The sequence below is a fragment of the Agelaius phoeniceus genome, chromosome 34, assembly GCF_051311805.1.
Source record: "Agelaius phoeniceus isolate bAgePho1 chromosome 34, bAgePho1.hap1, whole genome shotgun sequence".
In the NCBI taxonomy this organism is placed as follows: Eukaryota; Metazoa; Chordata; class Aves; order Passeriformes; family Icteridae; genus Agelaius; species Agelaius phoeniceus.
In genome coordinates, this window is record NC_135298.1 from 1,355,377 (window position 1) to 1,375,391 (window position 20,015).

General features: G+C 55.5%; 1 protein-coding gene across 1 annotated transcript in view; it reads right to left on the reverse strand.

Annotated features, from left to right (window-relative positions):
- The window catches only part of LOC143696400 (serine/threonine-protein kinase pim-1-like), a 15,275-nt gene extending 1,908 nt beyond the window's left edge, over positions 1-13,367 (reverse strand). Inside the window, exons 1-3 of the mRNA XM_077192533.1 lie at positions 13,227-13,367; positions 6,473-6,839; positions 5,651-5,827 (exon numbers count right to left, since the gene is read on the reverse strand). Of these exons, the coding sequence (XP_077048648.1) occupies positions 5,651-5,827; positions 6,473-6,839; positions 13,227-13,367 (685 nt within the window). The remainder of the gene's footprint in view (positions 1-5,650; positions 5,828-6,472; positions 6,840-13,226) is intronic.
- Positions 13,368-20,015: the final 6,648 nt, after the last annotated feature.

Sequence of the window (20,015 nt, forward strand, 5' to 3'; positions counted from 1 at the left end):
ACACCAACTGAAGGAATTGTGGCATTTATATCATGCACAGCTGCAAAGCATTACAAAAGGATAAGCTCAGCAAAGCACATCATCATTAGCAAAGAATTACAAAAGGATAAGCTCAGCAATCCATCAGAACTCATCATTACATTTTGATGACTAACCCCTTGGTCAAACACTAGAGGTGTTTGTGGCAGACAAAGATTCTGGCTGACTATCAAGGTACACCTTACAGACATCAGCAGTACTTCAGTGACACCGTTCTTCATTCTTTTTTCTCAATCTCCTTGGAGTTAGGAACAAGAATTCTGTTGTCCATGGAGCTGGCACCTTTTGAATTCCAGAATAATGCCCCCAGGCCCTTTGCTGTTCAGCTTTACCATGTTGTCTGGGGCTAACAAGGCTTGGGGGGCCCTTTCCCCTCTGGCTGGAAGGGGCCGGGTCCCAGTGCCTGAGGGGCTCCCAGGCTCCTGGATGCAATTCCTGTGCAAGTCCCTCAGTGTCACAGCAGCCTTCCCATGGAGCCCCGTGGATCAGAGCATTTGCCAAAGGGGCCCTTGGGGCAAACAGGGAGATTTGGTCTGGCAGCATGTGTAAAACAATATCCTATCACATTATTATTATTTCATATGTAGATATACATATTGATATACATATAGACAGATAAATACAGACATATATATATATAATATATATATATATAAATACACAACTATATATATATATATTAAGGTCTTAGTATACAATTAATACATATAGTTATTTATTATATTGATATTTCACTGGTACAAATGCAGCTGAGCTCAAGATTAAAACCTTCTTCTCTTGCTCCATGTGGGAGCATTCCAACAATAATTGTTCCTTCTGAAGGTGCTGTTTCCAATGGACTCTTAACAAATTCATCTTTGTCTGCCCAAACCCACAAGTTCTTTTCCTTTTCCATGTACAATTTTTGGATGCATTTGAAGACATTCAGGGCTGCAGCTTCTTTTACCCGACTGCCCCACTGCTCCCACGGGGCTCCCACCTCAGCCCACTCCAGAGCCAGGGAACTCCAGGGAAGGGCTTCCCATCTGGGAAATTCTGATGGCACTGATGCCTCACATTGACATTGAACAAGTGACATTTGGTTGGGATCTGGCCAGACTGGGCCAGTTTGGTTTGACCAGTGGGCAAAGTCAGCACCAAAGACACAGACTCCAACTGGAGGAATCAGTGTCATTTCCTGCAGTTCAGAGCAGCAAAGAATGACAAAAGGAGCAGCTCAGCAATGCACCCAATCATCCCCACCAAAGATTGCCTGCACTGATTCAGAAAGATGCAGCAGCATTTCCCCTCAGCCTTTGCCATCCCCCAGATGCACACAGCAGCTGGGGAAGCTGTCACAGCCAAGGGCTGCAGAGCCACTCCTGGGCACTGGCAATTCCTGCAGGTGCCTCCAGCCCCAGCTGAGGCTCCAAGCCCGCTGGGAGAGGGCCCAGCTCTGGCAGTGCTGCATGAACAAACTGACAGCACTGCTAGTGTGCCAACATCTGCTTTCATCCTCCTCTTGGCTCCCTCCCAAAGCCTGGCCAGGCCTCAAGGAGGAGCCAAGGCAGCTGACTTTGATCCTTCAGCCCCACACAAGGCCAGATGTCAGATTTCATGGCCTTCTCTGGCTTCTAAATACACAAAGGTCCATCCATGTTTCACTAAGGAGTGGCTACATCTATCACAGTGCTAATGACCATGCATATCTCAGCAGGGAGCAGATACAAAGATAACCTTTGCTTGGAAGGTTCCTCCAGAGGCCACCTTGGGCTCAGGGCCTGCTGTCCAGGCCTCACTCAGGGCTGCTGTCCAGGCCTTGGCACTTCAGGGACGTGCTTTAGTGCTGGGCTTGGCACTGCTGGCTGAGCGGCTGCACTGGGTGAGCTCAGAGGGCTTTTCCAACAGAAAGGATTCTGTGATTCCATGATGATATCCGCTGCATTCAGCTGGGGCTATTTTAGCAGCATTACTTTGCTCCAGAAGTTCCCTCTTGCCCAGCTCCTGTGGCCTGAGGCTTCAGCTCCTTCAGCTCCTGGTGCTGAGCTGCTCATGCTGAACGAGACCACTCGGAGAGACGAATCCAGTCCATCCAATTCCTTCTGGGACACGCAGAGGGGAGGCTGTGCAAACAGGAGCATTGTTTGCTGTGGCCTCCTCTCTGCCCTTCACGCCTTTCAGCGCTTTGAAGCAGCCAAGAGCTTTCTCCAAGAGTGCAATGGAGCAGCTGTTCCTGCTCGCGGGCCTGGCTCTTCCCAGTCTCTGCCCTTGCCTGCTTCTGTCCCTCTTGCTGTGCCCTCTGTTCCCCCAGGGCTGGCTGGCTGCTGCCCAGGACTGTGGCACTGGCACAGCTCCAGTGCTCCAGAGCCTCCTTTCTGTGCCCTTGGAGCTGCCTGGGCACAGCAGCCTTTTCCATCTGCAAGCTCCCCATGGACAGGGAGTGCCCAGCTCCGTTCCTTGCACAGTCTCCAGGAGCCCAGGGCTGCCATCTCAAGTCCCTGCTGGCACTGGGGGCTCCCAGGTGCCTCAGGCTGCTGTGACACCGCTGCACACGGGAGGGAACAGGGCCAGGGGCTGTGCTGAAAGTCAGCTCCATCTGCTGCTGCTGCTGCTGCTGCTGCTGCTGCTGCTGCTGCTGCTGCTGTGGGGTCATTTGTGCAGCCCTGGCCCAGAGTCAGGGATCAGATGCTGCCAGTCTCTTCCAGCCCTGGCTGCTCAGAGGTTGGGCCTTGGAGCCTCAGGTGGCCAAAGGCAGCTGCTGCTGGGCCCTCTGTGTGTGCCCGTGTTCAGCAGTGCTGCTCCATCAGTCTGTGCCCAGCAACGGGGAAAAGCCTCAGCCCTGCAGGGCCAGGAGCTGCCGGGCTCTGCCTGAGCAGCTCAGCCAGCAGGAAGGGAGCTGCTCCACACAGGAACCAGGAGCAAAGGACATTCCTTCTCTAGGACATGTTTTCTATTTAAAGGAAAAAAAGGAAAAAGAAAAAGAACTATATAAAATGTGAAAGATGAAAACAAAACCCAAGTGTTAGTGAAAAACTTCTGAAACTTTGCATTAAGAGGTAAATGATCTTTTTTAAAGGGGAACTCAGTTATTTACATTGTAAATGTGCTGAGGGCATGGATCCATCTTACTGACCTCAGCAGCCTTTGAAAAGATTCTGGGCTTTGTTTCCAACATTGTCATTTGAAATTGTGCTCAAAGCAAGAGGAAATTGCTTTGTGCCCTTCCCGGTCCAAGCAGGACTGGGAATGGAAACTCTGTCAAAGCCCAAATCCTTTAGAAGATGCCCTTCCTTCTCAGCCTGGGAAGGAGCTGCACATTCCCTTTGAAACTGTCAGGGATTTCTTAGAGACACAAAGTGCCACTTAGGGCTTTTTGCTCTGGTTTGGCAGTGCCGAAGGGCAATTCTCCATCCATCAGCTCCAGACTGCACTGCCTCAGGAACACGGCCCACTCGCCAGCTTTGGCCCACTCAGGCACTTCTAGAGGAGGAAGAAAGTGCAATTGCACAATTCCAGCCAATCAAGAAGGAAGAATGGGACAGACAAACACCCTGTGCAGATCCAGGCATTCAGCTGGGACTGTGGAGGGTTTGGCTTCTTGCCAATTGGATGTGTGTCCCCAGCTGCAATCTCTGGGCCTGCAGCAGAGTCTCACTCAGCTGCCAAAGCAGAAAGCTCAGGCGCTGTGCTCGCAAGGGGCTCGTCTGATGCAAAGCTGTCAGAGCAATGTGAGGGCAGAGCCAGCCCAGCTGGGCCCAGGGCTGAGCCCAGCAGAGCCCTGGCAGAGCCCAGAGCAGCCTCAGCAGCCGCAGAGCCCGGCTGCAAGGAGAGAAAGCAGAAAGTGCCCGTCAGCTGAGGGCTCCTGTGCCCTTGTGCCAAGGCCTGCGGTGCCCAGGCCATGCTGGCTGTGCCCAGAGCTGTGCCCAGAGCTGCCCATCCCTGCTGCCTTTGGCAGCAGAGCAGGAGGGCAGGACATGTGCCCAGCCTGCAGCCAGCCACGGCACATCCAGCCCTCAGCAGCTGCCCAGAGCAGGATGCTCCTGTGCTCGCTGCCATCTCCCAAAAGCTCTGATCCCACCCTGCCAAGCACACAGGGACCCACCTCACGCCAGCCACGGCTGCAAGAAAAGCTGCTCCCAAACCACGTCCTCAGCCTTCTCCAAGGCCACCGCCCATCCACGCCACAGCTGCTCCCAAGCACTTCCCCATCCACACTGGACCACCTGGAACGCTTCCTCTGGAAAAACAAACAACACATTCTTGAAAAGAGATTAGAGAGAAAAAGGGAAAACAAGAAAAACGGGAAAAAATCTTATCTCTGTCAGGGCCTTGAGGAAGGCCCAACTCCTACATGGTAGGGAAAAACCCAGCCATGGCTGAGGGAAGCCCACACTTTCTCACTTCCACCCAGCACTGCCCCCCAAAATCACGGTGATCCCAAAGCAAACAAGGGCAGTGCAGCAGCCCAGCCCTTCCTTGCCTGCAGAGCAAAGCAGCCCCTGCACAGCTTCTGGAGTCCCACCTCTGCTCCCACCATGGGGCTTTGCTTGTGTCGGGCTGGCTGCCCCAGCCCCAGCCCCAGCCCAGGCCACGGTGGCTGCTGGGGGCTGTTGGCAGGGCCAGGAGCCCACTCCCATTTGTACCCAGCCCAGCCCATGCCCCAGCCCTGCCAAAAGCAGCTGGGCAGTGACTGAAGAATGAGTTGCATCTGCCCCAGCACAGGGGGAACCTTTGCTTCCCAGCCAGGCTGGGCCATGCCCAAATCTGGCAGCATTTCCCCAGGTGGGGACTCACCTGCAAATTCCCTGTGGAGTCTGGCTTTGAAGAAGGTGCCAGAATCAAAGTCCATCACCTTCAGCCTCCAGTGGCCAGGCTGAGGAAGAGCTTCTCATCCTTGATGTCATCCTGGCTGTCTCCAGCAGCAGCAGCAGCAGCAGCAGCAGCAGCAGCAGCAGCAGCATTCCCACCCGGTACAGCTTCTCCAGGGGCTCCTTCTCCTTCCCTGGGGGGAGACCAGGCTCTCAGGGCTCTGCCCAGGGCCCCAGCTGTCAGGAAACCAGGACAAGCAAAGCCAGCTCAGAGGGCAGCCACCAGTTCTGGGCAGAGCAGCTCAGCTCCAGCACAAGGGCTGCGTGTGCCCATTCCATGACCCCGGTGCAGTGACACAGGCAGCACAAAAAGGTCTGGGTTCCTTTGCTTCTGATTGCCAAGGCATGTGTGGAGCTGCAACTTACCAGGGCCCTGGATCAAAGTGTGCCTGTGGCTCTCTCCCTTCTTCTATGGCCGAGGAATATCCTGCACCCAAGGATCAGAGAACAGGTCTTCTAATGTGGGTCTTTCCAAGGAGTTCACGGATAAACACCACCTGATCAGATCTTTGCACTCTGGGCAGAGAAAGCAGAAAGTGCCGGTCAGCCAGAGAAGGCTCCTGTCTGCTTTGCCCCACTATTGCCATGCCCAGGCCATTCTGGATGCACTCAGGGCTGGGCCTAAACTTTCCCATCCATTCCCTGTTTTGGAGGAGAGCAGGACATGTGCCACCTCCTCAGCAGCTGCCAGAGCGGGATGCTCACGAGCCCGCTGCTGGCTCCCAGCACTGGGATTCCCCCCGTGCCCAGAGAAGAGGATCCACCTTGAGAGAGCCCTTGTGGCAGCGGGAGCTGGTCCCAGCTGAGGTTCCGGCCTCTCCTGAAAGGGTGCTCCCCGCAGACCATCTGGTGCAGCAGGATGCCCAGGGACCAGATCGTTGCTGCCTCGCCATGGTACCAGCCAAAGTGGGTCCATTCCGGGGGGCTGTAGGACAGTGTTCCTATGGAATACAGATGGAGTTCAGCAGGGGGATGCTGCTGCTCCCAGAGCCTGGCCCCAGCATCCCTGGGCCTGCGGGGGCTGCATCAGTGGCACACAGGGTGACCACTGCCCTCTCGCCAGCACCTGGGACTTGTGCACAAACTAAGGCTTGGAAAAGAAGCCACTGGTGTCAGAAGAGGGCAGAGGAAGCCCCGGCTAAGCCTGACCATGACATGCAAAGGAAAAACCCTCTCTGTGCTGGGGAAAACATGCCCTTTTCCTCCCTGTCTGCATTGCCCCAAAAATATTAGGAAGCAAAGGCAAACAGGGCGAGTGGAGCAGTGCAAGCCCTTCCTCTCGCCTGCACACCAAACTGGCTGGGGCACAGGTTCCGCCCCCCTCTCTGCTACCCCCACCCACGGGGGTTTTGGTCGGGCTGGCTGCCCCAGCCCAGCCCCAGTCCTGGGCAGAGTGGCTGGCAAAGGCTGCCAGCAGGGCTGGAAGATGGCTCCCCACCCAGCCCCGCTCTAAAGCAACTCAGCTGAAGACTCAGTCCCCTGACTGGCAGCAAAAGGGAGAATCCCCGCTGCCACAGCCAGCTTGGGCTGGGAGATGTTGGGCCATGAGATCCCGGGACCAGGAGTACACCCTTACGTGGGCTCACCTGCAAAGTGGGTGTAGGCTGTGTCTTGCAGGTAGGTGCCACAGCCAAAGTCAATCAGTTTGGCCTGCCCGGTGGCCAGGTCAAGCACGATGTTCTCTGGCTTGATGTCGCGGTGCAGGACCCCGCAGCTGGTGCAGTGCCGCACGGCCTCCAGCACCTGGCGGAACAGCTCCCGCGCCACCTCCTCGGGCACGAACCGCCATGCCCGAATGACACGCTGCAGGTCCTGACACCGCTCTGGCCGCTCCAGAACCATGACGATGTGGTTGGGCAGCTCGAACCACTCCAGCAGCTGCACCACGCCGGGGAAGCCAGTGGACACCTTGGACTGCAGCACGATCTCCAGCGGGGCCCTGCTGCCGTCGGGCTGCGGGAGGAGCACGATGCCCTCAGTGGGGCCGATGCCGTGCCAGGCCTGGGGAAGCCCTGAGCCAGCCCGGGATGCTCTGAGCCCTGCGCTGGGCCCACGCCCGCTCCCCCTCGAGGCGTCCTGGCGGCTTCCACCGTGCCGGGCCTCGGCTCATCCCCGCCCGGCAGCCCCGGCTGCTGCCGCTGGCCCCGCTCACTCACCAGCTCGCCCCAGTGCCGGACGCGGTTCCGTGGCACCCTCTTGATGGCCACCTGCAAGCCAAGGACAGCAGCGGGCTCAGCTCGCCGCCCGCCCTGCCCAGCCCCATCCTCCTCCTCCTCCTCCTCCGCCCCCTCCTCCTGCGCCCGCCGCCGGCCCCGCCGCTCACCGGGGCGCCGTCCGAGAGCCGCGTGGCCGCGAAGACGCTGCCGAATCCTCCGCGCCCCAGCAGCGAACCCAGGCGGTAGCGCTCCTGCAGGGCCTCGGGCGCCGTCCCTGCGGGCGGGACGCGGCTGTCAGCGCTCGGTCCGGGGCCAGCAACGGCCCCCGAGCACCCCTCAGCCGCCCCGGGCCGGCCATGCCCAGGCCTTCGCTCCTCGCAGCGCGGCACGGGAGGCTCGGGGCCGGCGGCTGCGCTGCCGAGCGGCGGAGCTCGGGCCGGGGAAGCCGCAGCGGAGGCGGCGGCAGCGGCCGCGCCGCCTGTGTCCTCCGCGGGCCCCGGCAGGAGCCGGGGCCGGGGCCGGGGCCGGGCTCGGGGCTGGAGCCTGCCTCGGGGCCGGGGCCGGGCTCGGGCCAGGCGGAGGCGAAGGGCGGCGATGCCGCCCCCGCACCAGGCACTGATGCCCGCCCAGCAGCGCCACCGCCAGTAGGGCCAGAGCCGGGCGGAGGCGAGACCGCGGCGGGACGGGCGGGGCCGGGCACGGGGCAGCCCCGCCCGGGGCCGGGGGCGGGCCGGGGGCATGGCCCGGCCCGGCAGGGGGAGAGGGAGGCGGGGACACGAGAGGGAGGCGGGGAGAGGAGAGAGACGCCGGGCAAGGGACCCCGGGAGAAGGGTGCCCGACAGCGGGAAAGGGAGACTCAGAGACAGAAAGAGAGAAAGAGGAAGAAATAGAGAACGATAAAGATCGTTCTAGGCTATCTGTTTTTCTTCTGCCGCCGCTGCTGCCGCCGCTGCTGCCGCCGCCGCTGCCGCCGCTGCAACTGAAGCACCGGGGCCGTTCGTCCCCGTGTCCGTTCCCCGCTCGCCCCACGAGCCCCACGTTCGAGCCCCGCGCGCCCCGGGCACAGCCCCTGAGTCTGTCCAAACACGGGAACTTTGCAGCCTTGAGCCCAGGTGCAGAGCCCTGACTCCTGCACACTGGCACAGCAATCCCCTCGCTTGCTGCTCTGCATTGGCCTGGCTGAGGGGCAAACACTGTCGGGACACCTTCCCTTGGGCTAGGATTCCTACCTGAGCCCAGCACTGCACTTACATCTCCAGTGTTGCCTTCCAGTAAAAACAGGGGAAGGAAAACTCAGTATGGCTCATGGTATTTTAGAGTGTCTAAAAATCACTAAGCCACTGATCTTAGAGGTGCAGTGCATCTGGAATTATTGGGATGGAGTAGTGCAACATGGAAAAGGGGAGCACAGAAATAAATAGAGAAAAATATCTTGGATTGTTTCTTTCATTTTAATTTTGCTTCTGGAAAGCTGTTTCAGTTTTCCGGCAATCTTCTCCTGTCTGCTCTTGCCAAGAATCTCTCCTGGAGAACAAGCTCAAGCTTCTGTCACACGATTTGCCCCCAGGAAATTATGCCACTGGTGAAGTTTCCATTGTGACTGTTTTGCTGGTTTAGGGCAAATTTTGGGAGGAAACCTCCAAAAAGGGTCAGTCTAGAAAGCAAGTTCCAGTGGCCTCTCCTCCTACTAGTTCAGAAAAAGACTCCCCTCGGGAAAAGTTAATAAACCCCAGTTTATTTATCAAGTAAAGTATTCACAAGCATGAAAAATGAATAATACTAAATAAAACCTCTGACAGTGCTGAAGAGATGGCAAATTCAGAAAGTCCTTTTTTGTGGGTTGTAGTTGGCTCACTCGGTCTCTTCTAAGTCCCTCTGGTGCTGGAATGCAGCGTCCCAGACCTCGGTGGGCCACAGGTGTGAGCTGCAGGTGTTTTTCTGGGTTTTCAGTCCAGAGCAAGAAAAAGGAAAGTCACAGTCCCAGGAACTTCTCTGCCTAAGCTAGCTAAAACCAAATTGCTGGACCTGGGCTGTGAAGGCACCGGGAAATTTCCAAATCTGGGCACTGGCGCTGCCAGCAAACACCAGATCTGGATGGTGCTGGAGCCAGAACCTGGAAATTTCCAACTTTTGGCTTTCTGTGCCAGCAAATCACTGCACTTGGGCTGTGCTGGCACCAGGAAGTTTTCAGATCTGGGCGCTGGCGCTGCCAGCAAACACCAGATCTGGGTGGTGTCGTTGGCAGCGACAGAAATCTGCCGGATTTGGGCTCTGCTGGCACCGGGAAATTTCCAAATCTGGGTACTGGCGCAACAAACACAAGATGTGGGCAGTGCCAGAGCCAGTAGCAGAAAGTTGTTGGGATTTGGAATTCTGTGCCTGCAAATTGCTGCCCTTGGGCTGTGTCAGAATAGGGAAATTTCCAGATCTGGGCACTGGTGGTGCCTGCAAACACCAGTGAAACCTTCTGGTCCTCGTCCAGACCATTGGCCAGTGGTTTCCCTGAGAACCAGCTCTGGCCACTTTACAGACAGAGACTGCTTTCATCTGCTTGTCTGGAAACAGAACTTTAATGCAGGCAAACACAACAAACAGGACGGCGTGCACAGTACAGAGAGCAAAGCAGAAAAAAGCCTGGGTCCAGGGTCCTGCAGGGATATTTATCCATTTATATATGGGGAGGGGTTAAGGTGGGATCTGAGGGAAGGATCCAAGAGGAAGGAAGGATTATGAATATTACAATTTTTGCAGTAAAATGTAACCAATGGTAGCAAAGAGAACTCAGAACTTTCTAGTAACAATCTGCATAACTGAACAAGAGGATTATGGGCGGGAGCTCCTGCTGACCCCAGCTAAAGAGGGTTTTCCCACAGCCTTAAGCTGAGGTCTCCTTCTTCTTTTAAACCAACCCCAACACACCAGATCTGGGAGGTGCCGGGTTTTGGTTTTCTTTGCCAGACAATTGCTGCATTTGGGTTGTGCTGGCACAGGGAAATTGCCAGATGTGGGCACTGGCGGTGCCAGCTCACCGCAGATCTGGGTGGTGCCGGTGCTGACACCAGAAAATTGCCAGGTTTTGTCTTTCTGTGCCAGCAAACTGCTGGACTTGGGCTGTGCTGCCACTGGGAAACTGCTGGATCTGAGCACTGGCAGTGCCAGCAAACACCAGATCTGGGTGGGGCCTGCACCAGGTATTTGCAAGGTTTTTGCTTTCTTTACCAGAAAATTCCTCGACTCAGGCTCTGCCGGCCCCGGGAAATTCCCGCATCTGGGCACTGGTGGTGCCAGCAAACACCGGATCTTGGCATTGCCAATGACGGTAGCAGGGAATTGCCAGATTTTGGCTTTCTTTGCCAGAAAACTGCTGGACTTGGCTCTGCCAGAACGGGGAAATATCCAGATGTGAGCACTGGCAGTGGCAGCAAACACCAGGTCTGGGCGCCTGTATTGGCATCAGGAAATTGCCGGATTTTGGTTTTCTGTGCCAGCAAATTGCTGGACTTGGGCTGTGCCAGCACTGGGAAATTTCCGGATCTGGGCACTTGTGCAGCATGCACCAGATCTGGGTGGTGTGTTGTAGTGTGTTTTTATATACTTTGTGATAGTTTTGGTTTTGTATCCCCGTATTTTTCCCAAATGGTTCATCCCAGATGGTACCTCCCTCCCTTTCCCTGTGTAATCCTTTGCCCTTGCTGAGATCATCCCCAAATCCCCACCCTGGCTCTCTGTCAATCACTCAGCATCCCATCCCCTCCCTCTAGAAGCTTCGGTCCAGGATGTCGAGTGATGAGCCAGAGGCCAGGGGTCAGCCCCCCAAGCCTTGCCCCATACGCTGTCCTAAATGTCCATCCCCCAGTACCCATCCCTTACGGGCACTTCTTGGTTAGTCAAATGTTCTCTACTTTGGGTTTCCACCTCCCTTTAAATGTAACCTTGGCACATCTCCCGGGCTCTCAGCAGGAGGCCCCTGAGGTGTAGGGGCTCCTTTGGGACACCTGGAATAAAACCTTGGATTAACCCCTGCTAAGAGTCGGCCCTTTCTCTTCTACCGCTGTCTCTGGTGTCTCTTGTGCTGCAAAGGCGGCCAGCCCAGGTGCCCTCAGTACCCTCAGGGCACAGAGAGTGTCTCCCCGCTGTCGGCCGTGTCGGGGCTGCCCCCGGTGTCTGCCGACTCGGGACTGGCCCAGGGTTCCTGAGAGGCTCCCAGAGAGACAGAGACAGTGGTGCTGGTGGCAGCACCGGGAAGCTGTCGGGTTTTGGCTTTCTTTGCCAGAAAATGGCTGCATTTGGGTTGTGCCAGCACTGGGAAATTGCCAGATGAGGGCACTGGCAGTGCCAGCGCACACCAGATCTTGGCGGGGAATGTGCTGGCACTGGGAAATTGCCAAATGTGACCTTTCTGTGCCAGCAAACTGCTGGAATTGTGCTGTGCAGGCATCTGAAAAATTCCGGATCGGGGCACTGGCGGTGTCAGCACACACGAGATCGGAGTATGTAGGCGCCAGGTATTTGCCTGGTTTTGGCTTTCTTTGCCAGCAAATTGCTGGACTTGGGCTGTGGCGGCACAGGGAAATGTTCAGATCTGGGCATGGGCGGTGCCATCAAACACCAGGTGTGGGTGGTGACAGTCTTGGCACCAGGAAATTGCTGCGTTTTGTCTTCTTTTTCCAAAAAACTGCTGCACTTGGGCTGTGTTAGAACCGATAAATGTCCAGACTGGGGTACGGGCGGTGGCAGCAAACACCAGATCTTGGCATTGCCAGTGCCGTCAGTGGGAAATTGCCAGATTTTGGCTTTCTTTACCAGAAAATTGCTGGACTTGGCTCTGCCGGAACAAGGGAATTTCCAGATCTGGGCACTGGAGGTGGCAGCAAACACCAGATCTGGGCGGTGCCAGACCCAGTAATGTTGGAAATGAATTTGTAGAGAATTTTTAAGGTTTGATAGAAGGTTTCTATAGTATGTATGCAAGTGTCACAATCCATCCTTACGAACGGGTTTCGTGATGGTTCGTGGGTTGATCTCAGAGTGCAAAAAACACCGACACAGTACAGGGGGTTGCAGTGATAATCAAAACAAATGTACCTTTATTGAATAACCACAAGAGAATGCATTGGGGAGGAATTGGGGAAAAGGGAAAAAGAGGGAGGAAGAGGAAGGAAGGTATAGAGCTACCAAACGTAGAAATGGCAAAGTCCTTTCATGTCCCGCCAATGGAGTTCACCAGGTCACGTCTGGGGAGATCTCAGGGTTGCAGTTCATCTGAACTCTTATTATACTCTTTTTGTTGATGGGGGAAGGGGTAAAACTTGAAACTGAATCAAAGGTAGTCTATTGTATTTTTGGGAGAAAAAATGGTATTTAGAGAAGGGTACACACAGTCCATGTTCTCTGCAGTGGGCGAAGGCCATTGTCTTCTTGGTCCACTGCTCGCACCTGCAACATCCATCTTGCTTTGGTTAGCTTGCCTCCCCCACACACCTCCCCCAGGTTAGGGGTCTCAGTCCCAGTCCTTGGAAAGAGTGTGGGGGGGCCTTTTCACATAGGGATTTCATGTCTCGGTCTTTGATGGAGAGGCCTTGTACATCTCAGTCTGTCTGTCACGGCCGTTGTAAGACAAGTGAGGGGTCTTCTGTGGGGGACCACCCAAAACTCAGGAGAAGTCCAGCCAGGCTGAGAGGTGGGACAACTTCCAAGGCTATTGTTGCAAAAAGGCAAGGGGCCCCTTCTTCCTTTCATTGGGTTCAGTGTAGCATACAGCAAACACACCTGTGAACAATAGCTTAGCAATGCCAGCAGCTGTGCTCAGGTCTCGGGGCCCTTGGCATGTAACTTTCTCCACCAGGGCCAGAAACTTCAGACAAGGGGCTTTTCTTCAGTGGTCCCCAATGACGATCGTGAGGCAGATGAGAGAAACTTTGGACAGAGTCTCACACCTACATTACATGGACGACGTACTAATCTGTGCTTCCACCAAGTCTTACTCAGACGCAGCACTTTCCAAGACTGTCGCAGCTGTCGAAAGCGTGGGGTTTCAGATAGCTCAGGAAAAAATCCAGCTATGGAGCCCATGGAAGTACCTCGGGTTTTTAATCACAGGAAGGACCGTCGTGCCTCAAACTCTGTCCATCAACGAGCACCCCCAGACATTAAGAGACACGCAACAGCTGTGCGGCATCATCACGTGGATCCGACCTCTCCTGGGCCCCACCACAGAAGAACTGGCACCGCTCTTCGACCTTCTACGAGGAGACGGCGACCTGGCTTCCCCACGCTCGCTAACGCCAGAAGCCTGGGAGGCTTTGCAGAGAGTCGCCAGCGCCATCAAACACCGCCAGGCACATCGCCTTCCCCTCAGCCTCGGTATTTTTGGTAAGTGCCCAAACTTCCATGTGCTGCTCTTTCAGTGGGATGACACTTCAAAAACCCCACTCATCATCATCGAGTGGCTTTTTCTGCCGCACCAACCACATCAAACAGTTACCACCCCACCAGAACTTGTAGCCAAACTTATTATTAAAGGCCGACATCACCTCCAGACCCTCGCAGCTTGCGATCCGGCGTGCATTTTCCTCCCTTATACTTTGGAACAATTGGATTCTCTATTACAAACAGATGAACATCTGCAAATTCCATTAGACAGCTATCCTGGAAAAACTTCAATTCATTATCCTAAACACAGACTTTTTAAAGATTCACTGCATTTGGCCCCAAAATCAGATAAAAGTAAAACTCCACTCAAAAACGCTATCATGGAGTTCACTGACAGTTCAGGCAAATCTCACCAGTCAGTGTTCACCTGGAGGGACCCGGACACTCAGAAGTGGGAGTCTGATATCCAGGTTGTTGAAGGTTCCCCCCAGACTGCAGAACTTGCTGCAGCTGTGAGGGTGTTTCGAACATTCCAACAACCCTTCAATTCAGTCACAGATTCTGCATATGCCACTGGGATAGCAGAGCGGGCAGAGCGTGCCCTGATCAAGGAAGTCCAAAATAAAAAATTCTACAGCTTGCTCTCTGAATTAATTTGGTTCATCTCCCAACGAGAGCAACCTTATCACATCCTGCACGTCCGGTCGCACACAGAGCTGCCAAGATACATCACTGAGGGCAAGCGGAGAGCAGACTTGTTAGCAATGGCAGCAAGTGCCACCCACATTTCCCCTGCTGCACCACATGTCTTTCAACAGGCTTGTCTAAGCCATGGATTCTTCCCTCAGAATGCTCCAGCTTTAGTAGGTCAATTTAAGATTTCCAGAGACCAAGCCAAGGCAATTGTCTCCACCTGCCCCAATTGCCAATCCCTCGCCCTCCCTTCCATAGGGACAAAACGAAGAAAATTACAGTGACAACTAACTTGACCATTCATGTTTCTATCAGTGCTCGAACAGTCGATAACTGACTCACTGGAGACCAGATGGCCACTCCCAGGACACCCCGAAATACCTTAACAGCTGCTGCCACCGTCACTGTGCTCCTGTGCATCCAAACAGCGGTTGGATGGGTCGTGCCACAACCAACAGAAAACCTATGGGTCACACTGGGGAAATCTCTCAAGCAGGATAACTTTTGCACGGCCATGGGAGGTGCAAAAACCCGCTGTCTACATGTCTGGTGGGAATCCCCCTGTCCCCAAATGAATATGCCTGTGCAGGTAAGAAGCCCACCCTGGTAGACACCTGGGACGAGTGGATGAAGATCTTACCCCATGCACCACAGGACCTCCAAGAACGAGACCTACCGGGCTCCTCAAAGCGACTTCTTGTGTCAACTTTTTCGACAAGCCACCCCAACAAAATTGGCATGAGAAATCTGAACCACAGATGATAGTGAGAAAAGATAGATCACCAAATGATAAGAGATACAATGATGTTGACTGGTGCAATTATACTGCCAAAACATTATCTAAGTCCTCTCTGTTTCCCAGAGTGCTTCCCAAGGGAGTGTTTCTCATCTGTAGTGACAGGGAGTGGGCAGGGATCCCCTCGAAGATCAAAGGGGGCCCCTGCAGTCTTGGTCAGCTTACTACCCTCACCCCAAACACTACCCAAATTAAAAATTGGAAACAAGAAACTCAATTGGCACCCCAGAAAAGATCGTACTCCCAATTCAATCAAAATTGTGATGGCCAAATTTATAATTGGGGCAAGACGAAGAGGGTCGCTGTTTCCATCTTTCTACCATGGGTTGCAGCTCGAAGGCCCTCGGTGAGCTTTCTCACCTGGAGTGCTGGCTTAGTAAGCAGACCAAGGCTACATCCGCTGCCTTATCAGACCTTCTAGTGGACGAGGAAAGCACCAGACATGCCACCCTTCAGAACAGAGCGGCCATTGACTTCCTGCGCCTCTCCCGTGGCCATGGTTGTGAAGATTTCAAAGGACTTTGTTGTTTTAACCTGTCATGGAAAAGCACATCGATCCAGGCCACCATCAAACAAATGCCAGAGCAAATGAAGACCCTTACTGAAAATAAAGTTGTGGACATGATGGACAAAATTCTCATGCAGTGGAGCCTCCCTGTGTGGGTGCCCCCATTCTTAAAAGTTTATTGTGCGTCCTTCTCATAGTTGTTATCGTTTGAGCAGCACTGATGTGTTTTAAGAAAAGAATTCACAAAAGACTGGGAAATGTTTATTTAATAAATAAAAAAGGGGGAGATGTGAGACATAGGCATGGAGAAGACAAACCTGGGATGTCATTGGAGAACACCACTGTTTAAGTTAAGGTGAGAGACTGGTGCAATTCCCCATGGTTCTTTGCTTGTTAATGTGAATGTGCTGTTGTCAATCGACTGCTGCTCATCCCCCAGTTCCAGAATGTTCTGTACTCCCCGTTCCTCCATTGGCTTTCCCTGAGAGACCCCTCCCACTCTGCTCCCCCGTTGGTGCGTCCCGTGTCACCCCACCTTAACTCCAGCCCTGACTCCCTTCCCCATTGGATAATTTGTACCCCGAGCCCTCCTGCCTTCCTCCAGTTATATACCCTGGCCCCAGCCCTGCTCCTGGCTCTTTGCCTCTGGTTCCCTTCAGCAGAGGTTGTGTTCCTGCTTGCTCCTGTTTCCCTCTTCCCCCTCACTTCAGCTGGGCCCTTGGATTTTCCCTTACTAAACCCGGCTGGATCTGCTCTGCGAGGAGTCCTCTCGTCCCTCTGGTGAGGCTTTGATTGCACCATCCGGGCTCAGGCGTCTGCTGGGCTGGGGCAGTTGTCAAGGCAGCCCCAAGTGGAGACGCTTTCGGTGCTGCAGGCGCCTGACAGCGCCTGCCTGGGGAAGCTGCTCTGGCCACCCGCAGCAACCAATTCCTTTTCCCAGGCAGCAGCTCCCAGCGTCCTCCTGCGAAGCCCAGAGAGAGAGGGAGCAGCTGCCCTCAGCCCTGTCCTTTACCGCATCCCAATTCTCATGTAATGTCCCCCTGGGAGAGAAACTGCCAGGGAAGAGAAGTGCGACCAGATCCCCTCCTCCCCTGAGCTTGAACACTTCTTTTGTTTCTTAAGGACCCAGTCTTACCAGAGCAGTGGTATTGCACTGACAGCTGGGACACCAGCAGGGGATCACCCCACAGTGCCCAGTGTGCACCAGGCTCAACAAGGTCTCCTTCCCCCCCTGATTCCACCAGGCCTCTTCCCTTGGCTGGGGTTTTGCTGGATAGTGGGTCAGGACAGTGAGAATCTCCTTCATCCATTCATTCACTGTTGAGGGTCCTGCAGACACTTCCTCAATTTCTCTCCAAGTTGACCTCAGAAAACCAATGACATCACAGCTCTTGTCCATCTGGTCAAGAATCTCCCACGAGGACACTCTGGTCTCTCCTCCAAGGGCACAAAGCAGCAAAATCCCTGAGGAAAATTTTCCCCCGTGGGCCCTGCGCCTCCTTGGGTGAGTTCCAGAGCAAACAATCAAGGCAGTGGCCTGAAATGTTTTCCCAGCTGGGCCATAACACTTCTCTGATGGATGCACATTGTCCCTGGGGAAAGAGATGTGCAGAACCCTTCACTAATGCCCTGGAATGTCAAACAGGATTCACAGCCATGGACAGGTCTCAGGAACCACTTCACTGTGGATTTTCCTTCCTGGAAGCCCAAGATGTCTGAACGTGCTCCTGGTGCCTCAGGGCCTGGGTAAACAGGGCTTGTCAGAGAGGCTGGCGGGGCACCAACACCCCTCCTCCTCACAGGGCACCTCTGTTACCCCAATTAGCTCCGAGTGGCTGCCTGGGGACAGGTGCCCACTTCCCCATGTGCCTGGGATGGGCACATCCTGCTCAGGCCAGTGCTGGCCTGGGCCCAGAGCCGGGGCCATGAACCAGGTGCTCTGGGAGGGCTCTGTGGCTGCAGGTGTGACAGGATGAGGGGCAGGGCAGGGCATATTCCCCTCGGGACAGTGCTGTGGGCATGGAGCTTGGTGGGGTTTGGCATCTGCAGGGAAAGGGATATCGGGTTGTGTGGATGTGGGAATTGTCACTCCTGAGGCATTCCCCAGGCCTCAGCCTTGTCTGCAGGTGCTCAGCATTGCCCAGTGCTGCCCAGTGTCTGCAGTGACTGAGATGCCAATCAGCCACCTGATCCCATGTCCCTTGTTCCCCTTGTTCTCCCACATGTTGGGTTTGGGGCCGGGCTCAGCTCTGGGGTGTCCCCCGGGGAAAGCTCTGGCAGGGGAGGGGCAGCAGGAGATGGGGGATCTGGCACTGGGGGCTGTTGGAGGATGGATTGTGTTGGACTGGGGGCTGTGCCCACAGGGTCCCCAGGTGCCTTTGGCTCCCTGCCTGCCCCCCTTGGCCCCCCAGGTGCCTGGGCCCTTCCAGGGGCAGCTGCCCCGTGCAGGAAGCTGGAGGGATGCCGGGCAAGGGGGCTGGATCCGTGCCACAGGTGGGGTGGGGTGGACTCTGTGCCAGGGCTGGGCTTGTGGCCAGGGCTGGGGGCTGTGCCAAGCCGGGCTTTGGCCTGGGGGCTGGCAGGGAGGGTGCAGGGAGGAGTCCCGGCAGGGATAAAGGTGCTCCTCACCTGCTGCAGCCTCAGGCAGCGCTGCCCAGAGCCAGAGGAAGATGAAGGTGGCTGTGCTCAGCGTGGCCCTGCTCTTCTCCATCCTGCTGTGCCCCCCGGCACAGGCCAAGGTGAGGCACCAGCCAAACGCTGTCCCCACATCCTGCCCTTTCTGGCCTCCCTTCCCACCCTTTTGGTCTCTCCTCTGGGTCCCATTCAGGGTCCCCAAACGCCCTCCCACTGACCATTCCTGAGGCCTTTCCTTCCATGTCCCCCCTCAATCCTTTGCTTTTCTTCCTGGCCACTGCAGAGGGGTCCCCCTGTACAATTCCCTGACTCACCCCCACTCGCACACCATCTCCCAGTCCCGTTGGTTTTGTCCCCACCTGTCCTCATTCTCCTGTCACCACCAAGTCCCTCCCTTGCCCACCCATGTCCCTACACCTCAGTTCCTTTCTCCTCCCCTGTACTTCACACCCTGCTCCTTCCACACCCCCAGCCCTGTCCCCTGGGCCCTCAACTGACCCCAGATCAGTGTCTTTGGGTGTCCCCCCACCTCAAACAGATCTCCTTGGAGGCCCTGAATTCCCATCCCTCTGCCTGCACCCTGCTCCCTGCACCCGTGTCCCCCCCAGCCCCACAAGGTCCAGTCCAGACCCAGCCTTTGTTCTCCTTTCCAGGCACTCCTGGAGGGAACCCAAGATGATCTGCGGGAGGTGAGTGGGCTGCTGGCATGGGAGGGCATCCCCTCAGGGCATTGGGGGGCAGTGGTGTCCCCCCATCCCTTGCTGGCACCGGGGACATCCCAGTGACCAGCGAGGTCTCCTGGTCTCTCTGCAGTTGGATTTAGACAATGTCGCGGTCCTGGAGACGCCTCTGGTGGGTACCACGAGTTCTGCTGCTGTCAGAGCCTCCCCTTGCCTGGCCAGCACAGCCCAGGCCATCCCAGTCTGTCCCAGCAGAGCCCAGTGCACCCCTCCTGACAGCCCAGACAATGCCCTGGCCCAGGGCTGCTCCCCAGGGAAGCCTTTGCCCAGGGCCCTGCTGCATTCCCATCCCTGTCAGCCCAGGAGCCCCTGGATGAGCCAGGACGCAGCCCCTGCCCCAGCTGTGCCTCTTGGCCAGGAGCCCAGTGCTTCTGGGCAGCAGCACAGCAGCTCCTGCACCCCATTGCTCCCACAGCCCCTTCCCCAAGGCGCCCCTGCTCTCCCCTGCCTCCCAGTGCAGCCCAGTGCCCCCAGTGTGTCTCTAACGCTGCCTTTGTCCCAAGCCCCCTGTGGCTGAAGAGCTGCGGGCTCTCCTGCGGCAGAAGCGCCTGGCTGCCTCTCTGGATGCCTAGGTGAGCCGTGCCTGCAGGGACAGGGCTGGGGACAAAGCCCAGCCATGGCCCAGTGGGCTCCAGAGGTCACCTTCTGGGCTTTGTCTTTTAGGCTTGCAAGGACCAGTGTCCTTTTTCCTCTCCAGTGGCATGAGGAGATGATCATCCCTGCAGGAACCCCCTGAACCCTTTGAGCCCTGGGCCATTTCCCCTGAAGAATAATCAATCAATAGTCAATAAACCCTTTGAGCAAAGCTTTGCTCTGTGTCCGTGTGTGTGTCTGTGGGTCTGGATTTCCTCCTCTCCAGTGGTCTGGGGAAGTCAGGCCAGGTCTGGGCTCTGCTGCCTTGACACAGTCTGTGCTTTCCCCCAGACAAATGGTGTGTTGGGAGTTGTGCAGAGTCCAGGGGGAGTGGGTTGAGTGGAGGGGTGGCTGTGCAGGTGCTGAGAAAGGCTGTGGTTCACTGTGAGAGAAGTCGGAATGGCCTGGGTTTAAAAGAAAAAAAAAAATTAAAAAAAACCCCTTTCTTTTAAAACCTTTTCTCCCTGTGAGAAATGACTGTTCACGTCTCAAAATTTTGAAAAGTCTATTAAAAACTTAACAAAACTTACAACAAAGGGACTAAATAAGGAAAAAGTGACAGTGCTGGGAGCCTCCCCCACTTTGTGGCTGGTAACC